The 15,381-nt window shown below is 45.5% G+C and overlaps 1 protein-coding gene across 4 annotated transcripts in view; it reads right to left on the bottom strand.

Moving 5' to 3' along the window:
• Positions 1-3,355: 3,355 nt before the first annotated feature.
• Positions 3,356-15,381, bottom strand: part of KCNE2 (potassium voltage-gated channel subfamily E regulatory subunit 2) — a 166,843-nt gene continuing 154,817 nt past the window's right edge. For 3 of the 4 annotated variants that reach the window (XM_040620998.1, XM_040620997.1, XM_008701859.2), the window contains one exon: positions 3,356-4,056. In XM_040620998.1, the coding sequence (XP_040476932.1) occupies positions 3,673-4,044 (372 nt within the window). In that variant the 5' untranslated portion in view covers positions 4,045-4,056 and the 3' untranslated portion in view covers positions 3,356-3,672. Of the gene's footprint in view, positions 4,057-9,051; positions 9,177-15,381 lie in introns of those variants that run through there. The other variant, XR_005832132.1, reaches the window with a different exon arrangement.

Below are 15,381 nucleotides of genomic sequence, written 5' to 3' on the forward strand. Positions count from 1 at the left end.
GGCCCGGGCTGCTTTCGAAGGCGCGGCGCTCGGCGAGCCGGCGCAGTGAGGCGCTGTGGGCCGGGCGTTGGGTGACCGCGAAGGGGTCACTGGTCGCGATTGGTCTCGGTGGGCACGGTTGTCCAGAATTTACCTGAGCTGGGAGAGGAGGGCGGCCGGAGTGCTGGGTCTCTCGCATCCACTGCTGTCTGCGACTGAGGCTCCTTGGGTTTCCAGAAGTTTCCAAATTTAGCGTTCATCTCCTCTGACAAAATGCATGCATTTTCCTTTGGGAAAGCGCTAGCCTCCATCCTGGGTTCCCAGACCAACAAACGCGCAGCAGACTTTGGGCACGCGCAGTCCCTGCCCCACGGGAGGGCGCAAGCCGGACCCCAAATAAATACCAGGGTGACGACGGGGAATGTTCACGGAGTTCTTTCTGTGGCTTGAGGAAACCAGCAAGGGGAGGATAAGTGGCTGGCGCAAGCTAACGTGCGACTTGGCAGTGACAGAATCTGGATTCGAACCCAGGCGAACTAACTCCAAATCACACTGTGACATTTTGTCTTGATGAAGTACAAGATGTTAGGAATGCGGAGGAAGGGACAAACCGAGGGGTGGAAGGTTTAGTTGTGTCGACAAGCGATGTTTTCCTATACAAAGTAACAAAACTAGCTTTGTCCTGAGCTTTGTCAGACCTGTGAAGGTCTGGTCTCGCTGAAGTCTCACCATAAGCTCATAGAAGGACATAAAACAACCAATTCCCGGTGAAGAAGTGGAGACGCTAAGACATTAAAGTGATTTGCCCAGGGTGTTAAAGCCAGCAAGTGCCGCCGCTGGGACCTGACTCTCAGTAATGGATGTAGACTTCCATCAGGGCGGCAGTTACCATGGGCTCCTTTTCCAACCGCTCGTGAGCTCTGCTTGTAAGAAGAAGTGGGATTCAGGTCATATGGGGCCAGTCATCCAAGCAGACGGAGCTCTAAAAGCAAAACGGGGGCCGGGGGTGGGGGGCAGCAAGTTGTTTGAATTGGTATCTTAGTTACCGAATTGAAAAGCGACCAGCCTGGAATTTTGAGAATTGGTGCTGAAGAGGCAGACAGGGGCAAGTGGTTTCAACAATTGTATAAATTCTAAAGATTCTAAAGATTCTAAAGATCTTCCATTTCGCCCATCCCCCAAAAGTAAAGTTGGCTGATAACCATCTACCTTGCCACTATACTTACAGTGATGATAATAAAATGTACTTTCTTAGAAAAATCTAAATTTCTTTCCCTCCATTTGGTTTCCTGTGTCAAAGATCAACCCAGGCACTATGAGAGCCTTAAGGACAGACGTTATTTGGTAACTACTGCAGTAGAGAAGAGGGTTCGGTGTGAACCTAAGTCCATTTTGATTTATGCGGGGGGTAGCTGGGCATTTTAAAGGGAGAATGAGGGAGTGGGGGCCCTGGGGCAGAATCAGGAAGTGGATATTTACAAAAACGGGGGTGGGGGGGAATTAGTCAGCCTGATCCGGTTTTGTTAATAGTCACTTACCTGAAAGAGAAACAAACTTCTGTCTTTATGACCGGAGGCAACAGTGCAGGTAGGAGAAAGGTCCCCCTCTTGTCCAGAGAGTTACCTCCTTGAATGCTGGCATTTCAGAGACATGACAGTTCTGGGGGACAAAAGGTTTCTATCTCAAAGGGGGAGAGAAAAGATTTATAATTCCAAGTTTTCTAAAGTAACTCCTCTTAGAGGGGATTCAGGGAGCTGATGTGCTTATCTCCAGGTTTTGGCTGGAACCAACAGTAAATTTTCCTGGCAGCTTTCTCAGACAGGCGCTCCAAAGGGGGCTGGGATCCTCTTAGGGATGAGGCCTTGAGCTGTTAGAAGCTGTGCTAGTATTTGTTCAAGTCCCTTGGCGTGGAGAGGGGGACAAAATCATTTATATCAGGTGTCTGCAGTATTTATAAGCCAAGGTTGAGGCCTCCTTGAGGGCCCAGAAGAGCCTGACCAGAGGTTAGTGAAGAAGATAGTCCTCACCACCTGGTGGAAACCTTGGATTTCTGTCTGGATCCAGACCCAAGGCCAGGATTTTGTAGCTGGGGTGGCCCCTCTGGGCACACTGGGATGAATGTTCTGTGTGCGATGGCATTTCTGGGTTTCTGATCTGAGGAAGGTGGCCACTCTTGCCACATATGCTCTGGGAATGTAAATGGCTTTCCATAACACTGTATGTAATGCTTATGTGAGCATAATTGCACATTTGTTACTAAGAAATGGATACCTTGTAGATATCTCACTGGAGGTAGAATCCTTGTAGTCAATGGAAGACATCCTACAAGCATGCCTCAAAGAAGGGCTTCTTTTTTGAATTTTCTTAGTACCCTGAGACTTGAGGCCCTACTCACAACTGCTGTGCCTTGGCAGAGTAGATAGGGGAGAAGCTGGGGGGCACAAAGCCACCACCCCATACATCTGTCTTGGCTCTGACCGCCTACTCTCAGCGACTCAGAGAGAGTAGACTTTAACCCGAGTTAGGCTCACCCTTCCGTCCCTGCTCTAGCTCTGCCCTCTTTGGGTTGATCTCCTTTATAACCGGCCATGTTCTATCATCGTGATGTTTCTGTATGTACCTGACTCTCTCTGATTGCTCCAGCTCAGACAGTCTCGTTCATGTCCCCACTGCTGGGGTCTATGCAAGTGGTCCGAGTAGACAGGGGTTAAATACTGCTTGATTTAATTAACAGATGAAGTCACCTAATCTGTGGACTGTGTCTGTAACGCAATATTGACATATAATGAACTGTCTAGCTTTTCAATGGACACGGGCAATTCAGACGCTTTCTGTACCATCAGTCTCTTAAAACATGAGTGAAAATAAGTAATTGTAAAAGGAAGAAGATAAACCAAGTCGAAAGAATATGTTATTTATAAGGCGATGTTACAACTTTTCCTTACTTTTTCTATAATAAAAAGAGCTTTGAAGAGTTAATTTTCTGGAAAACTTTAGATGTTAACTTAAAAATACGTTTCTGTTGCACTGGGGTAGTTCTTAAAGATGCTACGTCTCCGTTGGGGACTATTTGCCCTTGTGGAATGTTTGTTCTCTCTTCAGACTTCCAAATAAAGAAATATTGGAAAACAATACCTGTAAAGTAACCTGGTGATTCTGTTCATTCATCACTTCAGACTCTATACTCCTGAATTACTAAATAAGTGCTCCGATGCCAAGCCAGTGAGCAAGTGATGCGTTTTCAAACCACAGCTTCTGGGTAACACACCTGGGTTATTTATAGTGAATTCGTCACCTACAAAACAGTGTTTCATAAGAAAGAAGGCTCAGTGATGTATTAGTCCTCCCTCTATCCCCACTGCCAGCACACAGACACTTCCCTTCAAATTTGACTTTATTTTCACTAACTTGACAAAATTTGTCAAAGTTGACATTGATTAAAATGACATTTATAGTGCCCAGGAAGTAAAAGAGGTCTTCAGCATAAAACATTGCTCCGATGAGCAAGTATAAATCACCAAGATTAAAATGTCATCTGTCTTGGTTGAGTGGCCACGTGATCTCCGTGAAAATTCTCAACAGCAAGCAAGGAACAGAGTGTCTTCTAAGCAATGACAGCTTGGATTTTCTCCGTGGCATGGGCATCTCTTCGTATCCGGATATCAGATGTTGGCTTTATGCCTATTCTGTTCATCAAGGACCCATTTTGAGCCCTGCGGCACCCATGTTCTCATGGATGGTGGTCTTTGATTCTTCCAGATTCAAGATTTGGCTCTTGTACTTCTCTTGCCAATCTTCCACGATGTACTGGTGGTAGGGGTCGTTGGAGTGCTCTCGCCGCTTGGACTTCACTGTGCTAACCAGGATAGCTACGATGATGAAAGAGAACATTCCGATCATGACCATGAGGTACAGGATGACGTAGTAGAAGTTCTCAGCATCGAGTTTGGCTTGTAAGTCCTCTTGCTCAGCTGTTGTGTTCCTGCGCCAATTGTCCATATAAGTAATAAAAATCCTTTTGAAGACATCTTCCAGCGTCTGTGTCAGATTGGATAAAGCAGGCATATCTCCCTCCTGCTGCAATTGGAATGATAAAATAGATGAACAGGGTGACAAACACTGACTCTCCATTTGGCTACTTTAAGGGGTAAAGAGAGGGGAATGCAAGGGGGAGATAATACAATTTCTTCTTTACCCAGCTGGTGATTGATTGAGTGCCTATTTTTTTTTTTTATTCTTTAAGCTTTGCACATGCATATTTATGCACTTTTTGGGTGCAGGATACCTTACAATAAAAGTTTGATGGAGGACATAAAACTATGTGTAGTATGCCCATTTACATATGTAAATAAACGTAAACATGCAAATGACAATGGAAGAAAGACAGGAACTAGTTCAAAGCGTTAATAGTGGGTGATATACCTAATGAAAATTTTTCCTTCTTAATACTCTTCTCACCTTCCAAATTTTCATCAATCATCTTGCACTACTTTGTTTTTAAACAGGTCACCTCACAATAGCTAGCATAATGCCTTGTTCTCAACAGGCATTCCTCAGGCATCAGCGGAATGAAGGGGCGACTCATGTCATTCATATTCCTCAAATGCACCTCTCCTCTCCCTCCTCACTGGTGCTGCCCAGCTGCCAACATCTCTCACCTCGATGACACGATGCCTTGCAATGTGACCCTCCCCCAAGCCATCTTCTGGGGACATATCTGTCCCTCTCTGCCCTCCACAGCAGTCACTGTGCTCTTTTAAAGAAGGAAATGGGATCATATCCCCTTGCTTTTAAAACCATTCAGTCCTTTCCTATAACACTTATAATAAAATCCTAGTTCCTTCATGGGGTTCACCTGGCTTGGCCTGAGCTGGCCCCTGACCACCTCCCCAACAACTCTATCCTCATGACAACTGGTCATCCTGGCCTTCCTTCCTCCAAGTCAATAAACACTCTCCTGCTTCAGGACATTTGCACATTCTCTTCCGCAAAGAATAATTTTATCCTTTCTCTTCCCTCTGCTACCTCCTTTACCCTCTTGGTCCCGGCTTAATTGTCACTTCTGAGAAAACTCCCTGGCTCTGCTCTAACTCAGTTCTGCCCCCTCCCGGCCACCACTCTTCTCCAATAGCATCTTATTTTTTTTCTTTGAAGCCCTTTTCACAATATGTGCTAATTATGCATGTATATCACTGGTGTGTGTGTGTGTGTGTGTGTGTGTGTGCATGCGTGTGTGTGTGTGTGTGTGTGTGTGTGTGTGTGATTATCAGCTTACAGTGTCATCTTCCCTCAGAAGTGCATGAGGACAGGACTCATATCGCCTTTGCCTACCTTGGGACAGAGAATGTGGGCACAGAGCCCAACATATCAAAGGCACGCAATGGATGTTGAATGAATAAACGGATGTGCCAGGCACATGAGGGGCATTGGAAATGTGGAGATGATGAATATGAGATTTCTGTCTGTGGTAGCTCAGTGTCACGGGAGAACTGCAAACAAATGGCAATGAGAAGGAACAAAGAGTTGTCAGAGGTCTGAACGAAGCGATAAGGGAGCTCAGAGAGTGGAGCTGAACGTGGTGCATAGATGGAACAAACAGGTGTGAACAGAACTGGAAGGAATGTAGACAGGAAGTGAACCTGGGATTGGCCAGGACCTACAGGTTTGCCCAGTCAATAAAAGCCCGAACAACCTAACAGTGAGTTTGCCTAATGCCCTGCTGAAAACAATGCCCCTTCTCTTGAACATGTCTTTCATTTCTTCTTTTGAGGAGAGAGGTTTCCAATCTCCCCACCTGTGGAAAGGGCACAAGTACACGTCCAGGTCATTCTCTGACGGCTGCCCAACATTTCATTCATTGAGAATTACGGTAACTAAGGTAATAGACTTTTTTCAATCTGATGTTTTAAGTCCTATTATTCAAAGGAACTCAGGTCTTCCTCTTGCTCTTCCCTCCATGCAAGCCCTAGAGAGTTGAAAAGAAACTTGACAAATGGATAAGATTGCCCCAAAGTACATACCAAGCACATTTTCCAAGCAACGTAGCAGAGACATGCTTTCTCCCCCTTAAAATAATACAGTTCACTGTGAAGAGTAGAGCTAAGCTGGCTTTAATCCTACCTGAGACATCACCACTGGCTCCTTAACCCTCCCAGAGATGAGATCTAGTCATTTTGGGGGAGTTCACGCTTATTTCATCAATCAAAAGACAACCCACCTCTCTGTGCTGTGTCAGGGCTGGTCTTACAGGTATGATTCCTTCACCTGTGAGTGTTCTCACCCTATGCTTCTGCCAACCCCTCTCCACATCTTCATCCAATAAAGAAAACTGTGATTTCACCAGCTTGTATATTCCCCCTTCCACACCCTCTAGAGAGAATTCAGTTTCCTTTTATGAAGCCAAATGGAAAACTGGATAGAATATAGAGATAAGTTAAAAAAAAAAAAAAAAGGACCAGAGGAGCTAAGTGTACAGAACGAAGGGCTGGTGGAAGGGTAGAGAAATCCCAGGAGTGAGTGGGGAGGGAAATTCAGTCTGGGGGAGGGTGCTGAGCAAATGCAGGGCAGCAGAAAACTAGCAAGGGGAAGGGGGAGCCCCTTCTGGGCTAAGAATCAGCTCCCCTGCAGTGTTTTTTCTAAGGTGCTCTCAAGATTAGAATTATTCTAGCTGTTTTTGCTTATTGGACAGCATTTTTGGATACTACTCCAGTATCCACATGAGGCCCTGCCTTGGATCTGAGTCTCCTCCCAGAGACGTGGTAGCATTGCAAACTCCTAAGTGCTCTGAGCTCCTCTGCCCACCTTGCCTCCCATGTATCTCCTTTGTGGGCTCTGCCACAGTGCTTGGAATTCTGTGCCGCCTCTGAGCGGAGGAAGCCCAGTAGGATAGGGCACACCCACTGCCAACACTGTTCTGCGAATGTTTTCATCAAAGCAATGGCACCACCTGTGAAAAATCTGGGCCAGCTCCTAACTTATAAGAGTCCTCAATTGTGAGTCCCCTGTCTTTTCAGGGCTCTGAGAGAATGGGGACATAGGAGAGGTATGTTTCGATGCTCGGCAAGACCATCCAGGACAGGGTGCCTCAAGGGAAGCCTCAAAATTCCACAGCTAAAATAGGAACGGGGCACTTTAAGTAAGTATTGAGGGGGAGGGCAGATGCAGCCCAAAGGAGAGAGGAGAGGGCATTGGAGTAACCTTGGTCTTCTGATGTCCCTGAGTTAGCCCTGCAGAGGAAGAAAGAAATACAATTTCTATAGGACAAAGGAGCTGAGTCTTTCCGGACTCACACATAAAAATGGCGGTATGTTCTTATAGTTTAGAAACCACCCCCGCCCCTCAACTCCGTCTGTGGTCACCTCATCCACAAGCTCTTCCCCAGACCTCTGTCTGAGTTGGAGGTCCCTTTCTGTGCTTCTGCGAACTTCCATGTTTGTCTGTTTGCTCGTTTTCAATTACCCAGGTATTGTGAGCTCATTCATGTGATACTCAGAACCACTCTCTGACACTGGGATTATTACCTCCAACTTACAGACAAGGAAACATGTTCAGAGAGCTGAAGTAACTTGGAGCATAATTACACGAGAACTTGAGCTGCTGGGGGCAGGGATCTACTCTTCTATGTATCTTGGAATCCCAGGGCCCTGTATCATGGTTGGTACATCACAGATCTTTATGAAATGTTTGGTGAATCAATGACTGTTCTTCTCTCGTGTACTATGGATTTCAAATGATCTTCAACTTACTTGCAGGAGAGGAAGGGATTTACGAACTCCGTGAAAACTGAAATTAAACAATCTGATTTTATTCTCCCCCCTAAAAGTATGCATAGGCTAGGCACATACAAAGCTCTGCATTCAATTTCAGGGGACTCCTGGGCTCCCTAAAGCCCAACCAAGTATCCCTGCGACAAAACATCTTTGAGTTGAGGGACTCCAGTGCTGGGTTCCACTGGAGTTGTTTGGGTTTGTTTCAAGGTATGAGCAGGGCAGCATTCGCCAACCTGTTGCTGGAGCTAAATACTGATTATTTGTTCAGCTCTTCTAACATGGACAAAGGCTCATGGCAAAGCTTTTGGGGCACCTGGGTGGCTCAGTCAGTTGAGCGTCCGACTCTTGATTTCAGCTCAGGTATGATCTCAGCGTCGTGGGATCGGGCTCTGCGCTCAGCGGGGAGTCTGCTGGAGGTTCTCTCTCTCCCTCTCCCTCTGCCCCACCCGCTCCCCTCTCTCTTTCTCAAATAATATATTATTATATTATATTACATATTATATATATTTATTTATCTTTAAGAAACAAAGCAGATCAAGAGGTGCTTCTTGATGAGACTTAATCATAGAATGAAAAGGGCTCAGGTAGATTAAGTACCTGGCCCTTGACCAGGCTGGAAAAATTGAGTCCAAGGGGGATTCCTATTTTGAGCACTGTTGCATGAGACATGGCTGAGTAATCCATCGTCTGTTCCATAACCAAGGGAAAAGCGAATCAGTGTGTGAAAGCAATTTTACTGATGGACATTATGCTAGAATGTTCTAATAGGTTTACATTTATGATACTCAGAATAACTACTTAACTGATAGGCCTTGATCATGTTGGGTATACATATTCTCCCTCTCTCAGCAGAACACATAATAAGCGTTGAGTAATGTGAAGATTGTTACATATGTTCTGTTGAACCATATGAAACTGCCATTTCTATATGTTAAATATGGTCAGTACTGGCAATTTCATATGGTACAACCTAACATAGGTTCAACATATGGTTCAACCTAACCTGTATTTTCAGGCATTTTCAATAAATAGTTCTTGCTCAAAGAATAGGATGGGCCTCTAAAGATTATTTAGGCTGGCCTGCTCATCTGGCAGGTGCAGTAAGTATAGCCCAGAGAGCTTAAGTCACCTGTCCAGCATCACAGGACTTACATGTTGGCCATGGTGCTGGGACTGGAAACCTAAGTCACCCAGGCTAGCACCCAGCACCCACTGGGCCCTAGCAGAGGTCACACGTTCCAATAATGCCCCATTTCCATCACCTGTGACTGGGCAGCTCGGCTGGGTAAAAGAAATGAGACCAAGACGACGGTTTCAGCTCACGTACACCAAGTAGTTGTGCCGTATCTTCAGGACACATAATGATCCCCTGATTCCAGCTGTGTCTGTCACAGGTGTGTGTCCTTCACAACAGAGACAATCTGGACACTATGAAGAAAGTAACACCCACTTGATCCCAAAATCCGAAGTTCTGTTTTCTTGAAAGATGGTGGTGGGGCGCTGGGTGGCTCAGTCGGTTAAGTGACCAACTCTTGGTTTCAGCTCAGGTCGTGATCTCGGGGTTGTGAGACCCAGCCCTGCGTCAGGCTCCATGCTCAGCAGGGAGTCTGCTTAAGACTCTCTCTCCCTCTGCCCCTCCTTCTTTCAATAAATAAATTAATCCTCAAAAGAAAACAAAGAAAGATGGTGGATCATTAGCATCACCTGGACCTAACAAGACAGTGAAGTCTTTTGTTGTTTATTGTTTTTTAGAGTTTTAGAGAGAGAGGGAGTGCACAGTGGCGGGGAAGGGGAGAGGGAGAGAGAGGATCTTAAGTAGGTTCCATGTTCAGCACGGAGCTAGACACGGGGCTCGATCCCATGACCCCGAGATATGACCTGAACCGAAATCAAGAGTCAGACGCTTAACCAACTGAGCTTACCCAGGCGCCCCGAACTCTTTCATTTTTATATCAAGAAGATAAAAGGATATGATTATCTGCATTTACCACGAACATTCCATAAAAACACTTTCAAAATTTTCATTGGAGTATGAAGAATTGAGGAAGGAAAACAATAGCAAGAATTAGAATGAGAATGAGAGGGACAAGGGGAAAAAGAAGAGGAAGGAGAGAAAGGAAAAGAAGCAGAGGAAGGAGAAGAACAGAGAGAGAGGAAAGAAAGAAAGAAGGAAAGGCCATCTTATACCAGGAAAATCACTTTTATAAATGTCTAGAAAAGGGAAATCGATCACTTTGTTACTTAATTTCTCAAAAAATAATTTGCGATAGCAGCTTACCTAGGCAGTGCGTGAGCGGCGTGAGAGCCCCTGCTACAGCGAGGCTGCTCTGAACCCCCTGATTGCCGTTGGCAAGCTCTCCGGGACTATGCATAAATCCCGGCCTCCCGGGCACCCTCTGCTTGCAGCCAACCAAGGCTTTGTTAGCCACAGTCTGCGATCTCGGCTTTTATGAACGCCAATGTTTAATCTAATCTTACATGGAAAGTTAAATACCGGGCGGCAGTTGGGAATAACCTTGGTGCCTGATGGGGTGTGCCCGCTTGGAGGCTGGCATTGGGTAGAGGCACCACAAGCTCCCTCCTCGGGCCCCGTGATGCCAGCCCCGACCAGGACACTGGCCACAGTGAGCTCCCCTCCTCAGGGAAAGGCTTAGCGGACAGCACGTTCCCCGCTGAACTTGTGCCGAGGGCAAGCATCCCAGGGAGACGAGATGAACATGGCCATCTCTGGGTGGGTGTGGGTTGAGGGGAAGGCCAGAATGCCTCCTGGCAAGGGCCCCTATTCTAACCACCTCCTCCTAAACCTGATTTGGTTTAAAAGCTCCTCTTTGAGACAATTTTCAAGTGGCTTTACAGCAGCACGGTTATCTTGTGCAGTAGAGACCGGCCACAGTAAAGGTACTATACAAAGGACACGGAAGCAAGTCCAGGGAATTATGTAAAGACCCCGAAAGAGCCAAACACTCTCTGTTTACCAAAAGATCCTTTTCTATCATGGTGGGAGTCCTTGGAACTGAACAGAGTGGGGCTTGGTAAGAGCTAATACCTATTATTAGCACATGTTATCACGTGCCAGGTCCTTTTCAAATGCTTTTATTTATCAGTCTCATGCAATCGTTGCGACAACCCAATGGAAAGGGACTCTGAGCTTTACAGCGAAAGAATCCAGGCACAGAGAGGTCAAGAGCTCAGGATAACATAGAGGGAGAGCCAGGATTTGAATCTAACCCCGAATGGTGGCCAGAGTAGTGACATACCACCAACATCACTTGAAGGTCATAGGGCTGCCCATCACTCTGTCATAGAGTTGTGCAAAGTAAGATGACCTTTGTTTTACGATTGAATTTTCTCATCCGACGGTGCTCTGAGCAATGTGGCTTGAGGTGCACTGGGTGGCAGGAGGAAGGTGGCTAGGAAATCATATTATCTACAGCTCCTCATAGTAGTTAACATGGTGTGATCTAAAGAAGCACAAGGATCTCTGTAACTCCACGCCAGGCTCTCATGACACCATTTGTCCTCATAGATTGTCTTCACCGAACTCGATTAGGCAACCTCAACCAGACAAAAATGGTTTGATGGTCCAATTGGGCTGAAAGTGTCTCCATAGAAACGAAGTTCAAATGGCTCCCAGGGAAATTCCACTGGGGCAACTCTGCCACCTGCTGGTGGAAACAAGGAACCAACGTCTCCCTCACTCCTGAACCGGTCTTGGCCATTTCCTTTGGTGTCTTGCATTCTCCTAGTGCAAAGGTGAGGAGAATCAAAACAGCGTGCAAGTCTACACTTCAGTAATTTGAGGCCGGACCGGAAGGCAATACATCATAGAGGCTGAGAGCTTGGCTTTGGAGGCTGACCAACCAGGTGAGCAAATTACTTACATTCCTGATCTCTGGATCCTTCATCTGGAAAATGGGAAGATTAAGAGCCCCTACCTCATTGGGTTGTCACCAAAGTTAAATGAGAGAGTGAATGGAAAGCACTTAGTACCGAACCCGACCCATAGTAAGATAGGAAGTGTTTTATACGTATTAGCTTTTGCTAATATTTTTTAGAGAACTAAGCAAGAGAACATGGCAGTGAGAAGCAGAGCTTGACCAGACGTCACCAAAGAAAAGAACATTGTAGCTCTGTGTGAAGAGTAGCTCCTTAGTGGTTTATTTTTAGATCGCTCCTACTCATGCCCTGATACTCAATTCACACAACTGGGACGAGATGAGGACCTGACAAAGTGGGTGCAGAAGTGGAGTATACATATGACCCAAGCATCAGCTGCGGGCTGGAGAAGAAAATGGGGGGAGGACAGAGCTGTTCCATGTCTACCCTGACAGGCTTCAGCTCCCCTGGCCTCTGCAAAAGGCTCTCAATAGATTCACTCTGCATTGTCCCCCACAGGAGAGTAAAACGGTATCTGCCAGAAAGCGAGGTTCATAAAAGCAAATGTTCTCTTTGAAAATCAAATTGCAACCCACACCTTTACAGAGCTCCTCTGCCTACATATGGCATATGTTTTTAAAGCCCAGGGAGTTGAGTCTGCTTTTGGATTTAAACTTGGATGTTACCCAGTCCACATCCAGCACTACAAACCCAAAATTCCTTCGAAAGATAAGAACAGCGGAAGACTGTTTAGAATTTAGCCTGCCTTTCCAGCTACAAGTACTGTGTTTAGGACACCACTATGATACAAACCAAAAGACTAGCAACTGCTAGCGGCAAGTAATGGGGAATGCAGGAAGTTGGGTAATTGTCTTTGGAGAATTTCAGGTCAGTCAGTGCCTCTCTGCTCCAGGCAATCCTGCTAGGAGATATCCCGTACAGGCTTTATCTACTGACCTCCTGTTATGGTAGGTAACTCTATGCCACATCCTGTTTCCTTCTCCACACCCTCCCCAGTATCTCACAATTCACAGTTAAATCCAAATTCAGACTTTGCATTTCTATAGTGGTGGAAATACTCTTCTCAGATGACCTAATCACCTCTCTCCTATACAAAATTTTGGTTTTCAAGGAGTAAATTATGATTTTGTTTTTTTCATTTTCACAAAGCTATACCTCTCAATGGCTCAACGTCATTACTCATTAGGGAAATGAACTTACAACCACAATGAGATATGACTACACACCTACTGGAACGGCTAAAGTCCTTTCTAAAGAACCAACACCGCCAAATGTTGATGAGAATATGGAGTAACTGGAACTTTCTTACATTGCTGGTGGGAGCATAAAATGGTACCACCACTTGGAAACATCTTGGCACTTTCTTAGAAAGTGACCACAGGGCCTTAACAATCCCACTCTTAGGTATTTACCCAAAATAAGTGAAAAAAAGTGTGTCCACACAAAGACTCACACGTGAATGTTCCTAGCAGCTTTATTCATAATACCTAAAAACTGGGAATAACCCAAATATCCCTCAATAGATAAATAGCTAAACAAATTGTAGTGTATCTATACCATAGAATGTTGCTCAACAATAAAAAGGAACAAACTAATGATACATGCAACAGCGTGGATAAATCTCAAAAACATTATCTGAGCAAAAGAAGTCAGATACACAAGAAAAGCTGAACTGTATGATTCCATTTCTAGAAATTACAGAAAAGGCAAAAGTAATCTACAGTGCCAGTAAGCAGGTCAGTTGTTTCCTGGGGCCAAGTAAGGGGAAGATTGGCTGCAAAAGATTGAAATTTATGATCATAATTTATGGGGTGACTGAATGGTTGTAGATCTTGATGGTGGTGGTAGTTACTGGGTGTATATATTTGTCAAGATTCACTGACCTGTACCCTTAAAATGGATACATGTAATTTTATGTAAAGTCTACCACAATAAAATTGATTTCTTTTTTTTTTAAAGATTTTATTTATTTATTTGAGATAGAGAGAAGAGCATAAGCAGGGGGAGGGGCAGAAGGAGAAACAGACTCCCCACTGAGCAGACAGCCAGATGCAGGACTCGATCACAGGACCCTGGGATCATGACCTGGGCCAAAGGCAGACACTTAACCGACTAAGCCACCCAGGTGCCCAATAAAATGATTTCTTAAAAACCCATGTGTATGTAGTTGACTCGTAAATTTATGTCCCAGGCCAGTCCTCTCCTCTGAACTTCAGACTCAAATGTCCAAATGCTTGCTTGACATTTCCATGTGGATGTCTAAGGGGCATCTCAACTTCAAGGTCCAAACAGAACTTTTGATTCTCCCACCAAATCTGCTCCTCCCTCTGCCCCATCTCAGCAAAGTGGCCCCACCATCTTCCCAGTTCCTTAAGCCAAAACCCTAAGAAATAGTGTTGACCCCTTTCTTTTTCTCACCTCCTTGTTGGGGAACATCATCGAAAAGATGTGACCACTCACTGACCTGTGAGCTGGATGGGGGCACTTGGAGGCTCCTCATACCCCACCCTGTCCTTGGAATGTGGGTTCTGCTCGCCTTTCCTTCTCCCCGAGGTTGCTCCAAGAACATGGCCTTGAGATAATGATGTGGTGTTGAGAACACCTGCACAGTATATGTGTCGAGACCCAGTTAAGGCCTCTTTATAAACTTTTAAGAGTAGGCAACCAGGTGTGGGGATCCATTTGTCTTGATGCCGCCCAAGGCAAGGCTCATATGTAAGTTCCCTTTGGAACTTTAAACCTGCCACCTACCAGCCTGGAGTGGCCATCTCTCTCTTAGAGCTCTTGCTGCCCTCTGAGTACAGGGGCCAGTTTCAGGTTATACAGGGAAGCTGCTGGGAGGGTTGCAAACCAACGGTTTCACATCCAATCCATTAGCAAATACTGTTGACTGTCTCCCATCTAAGAAAACGCTCTCCAAGCCTTTGAGCATGGCTGTATGAATTTGCCTACTGGGTGACATTGAACCTACCAGAAACTTAGCAACCCATCTCAACTTCTTTGAAAGACATGCTGGGGCTTGTGTGTTAACTAGTGTAATAGCCAAATGCAAAGAAGAATTACAACCCATTTCATGAGCCAGCCAGATAGCTGTTCTCAGAATCTTGCCCTTTGTTGTACTTTCTCCCTGTTGCCCTGAACCTACTTCTTCTCATTTCTGCACAGACTCTTTGACCTTGTCTCCTTTGCCTGGAAAACAAGAAATTCAGCTTTGTTTGTTACTTCTCTAGTGGTTTTGGGTTTTAATTTGACACCTCAGAACACACCCCAAATCGGTCTAGTTTCTTCAAACCACCATCAGCTCATGGCTGAACTGTGTCATGACTTACTGTCTTCAGCTTTCCACTCTTTGTCCCCATTCAGCCACTTCTAAGAGGGACCACATAAATCAGAACATGCTGGTGCCTGTATGAATCTCTCCACTGGTTTCCCAGCATCCTCAGAATAAAGTCCAGAATGCCTGGTGCCATAGAGCACCTAGACCCTGGTCCCCTCTCTGACCTCTCCTTCCTCTGTAGCCTGATCCTGCCTCCCTGCTCTTCTCATTTCTGCCTTAGGATCTGCATTAGTTTATCATTGTGGCTGTAACAAAATACCATAAGCTTAGTGACGTAAAACAACACCAGTGTTTGATCTTGAAGTTCTGGGGGTCAAAAGTCCAAAGTGTGGGTAGGGTGGTTCCTTCTGGAGACTGGAGGGAGAGCCTACTTCCTCTGGAGGCCGCCCTAATTCCTTG

Source organism: Ursus maritimus, unplaced genomic scaffold (assembly GCF_017311325.1).
Source record: "Ursus maritimus isolate PB19 unplaced genomic scaffold, ASM1731132v1 scaffold_4, whole genome shotgun sequence".
Lineage (NCBI taxonomy): Eukaryota > Metazoa > Chordata > Mammalia > Carnivora > Ursidae > Ursus > Ursus maritimus.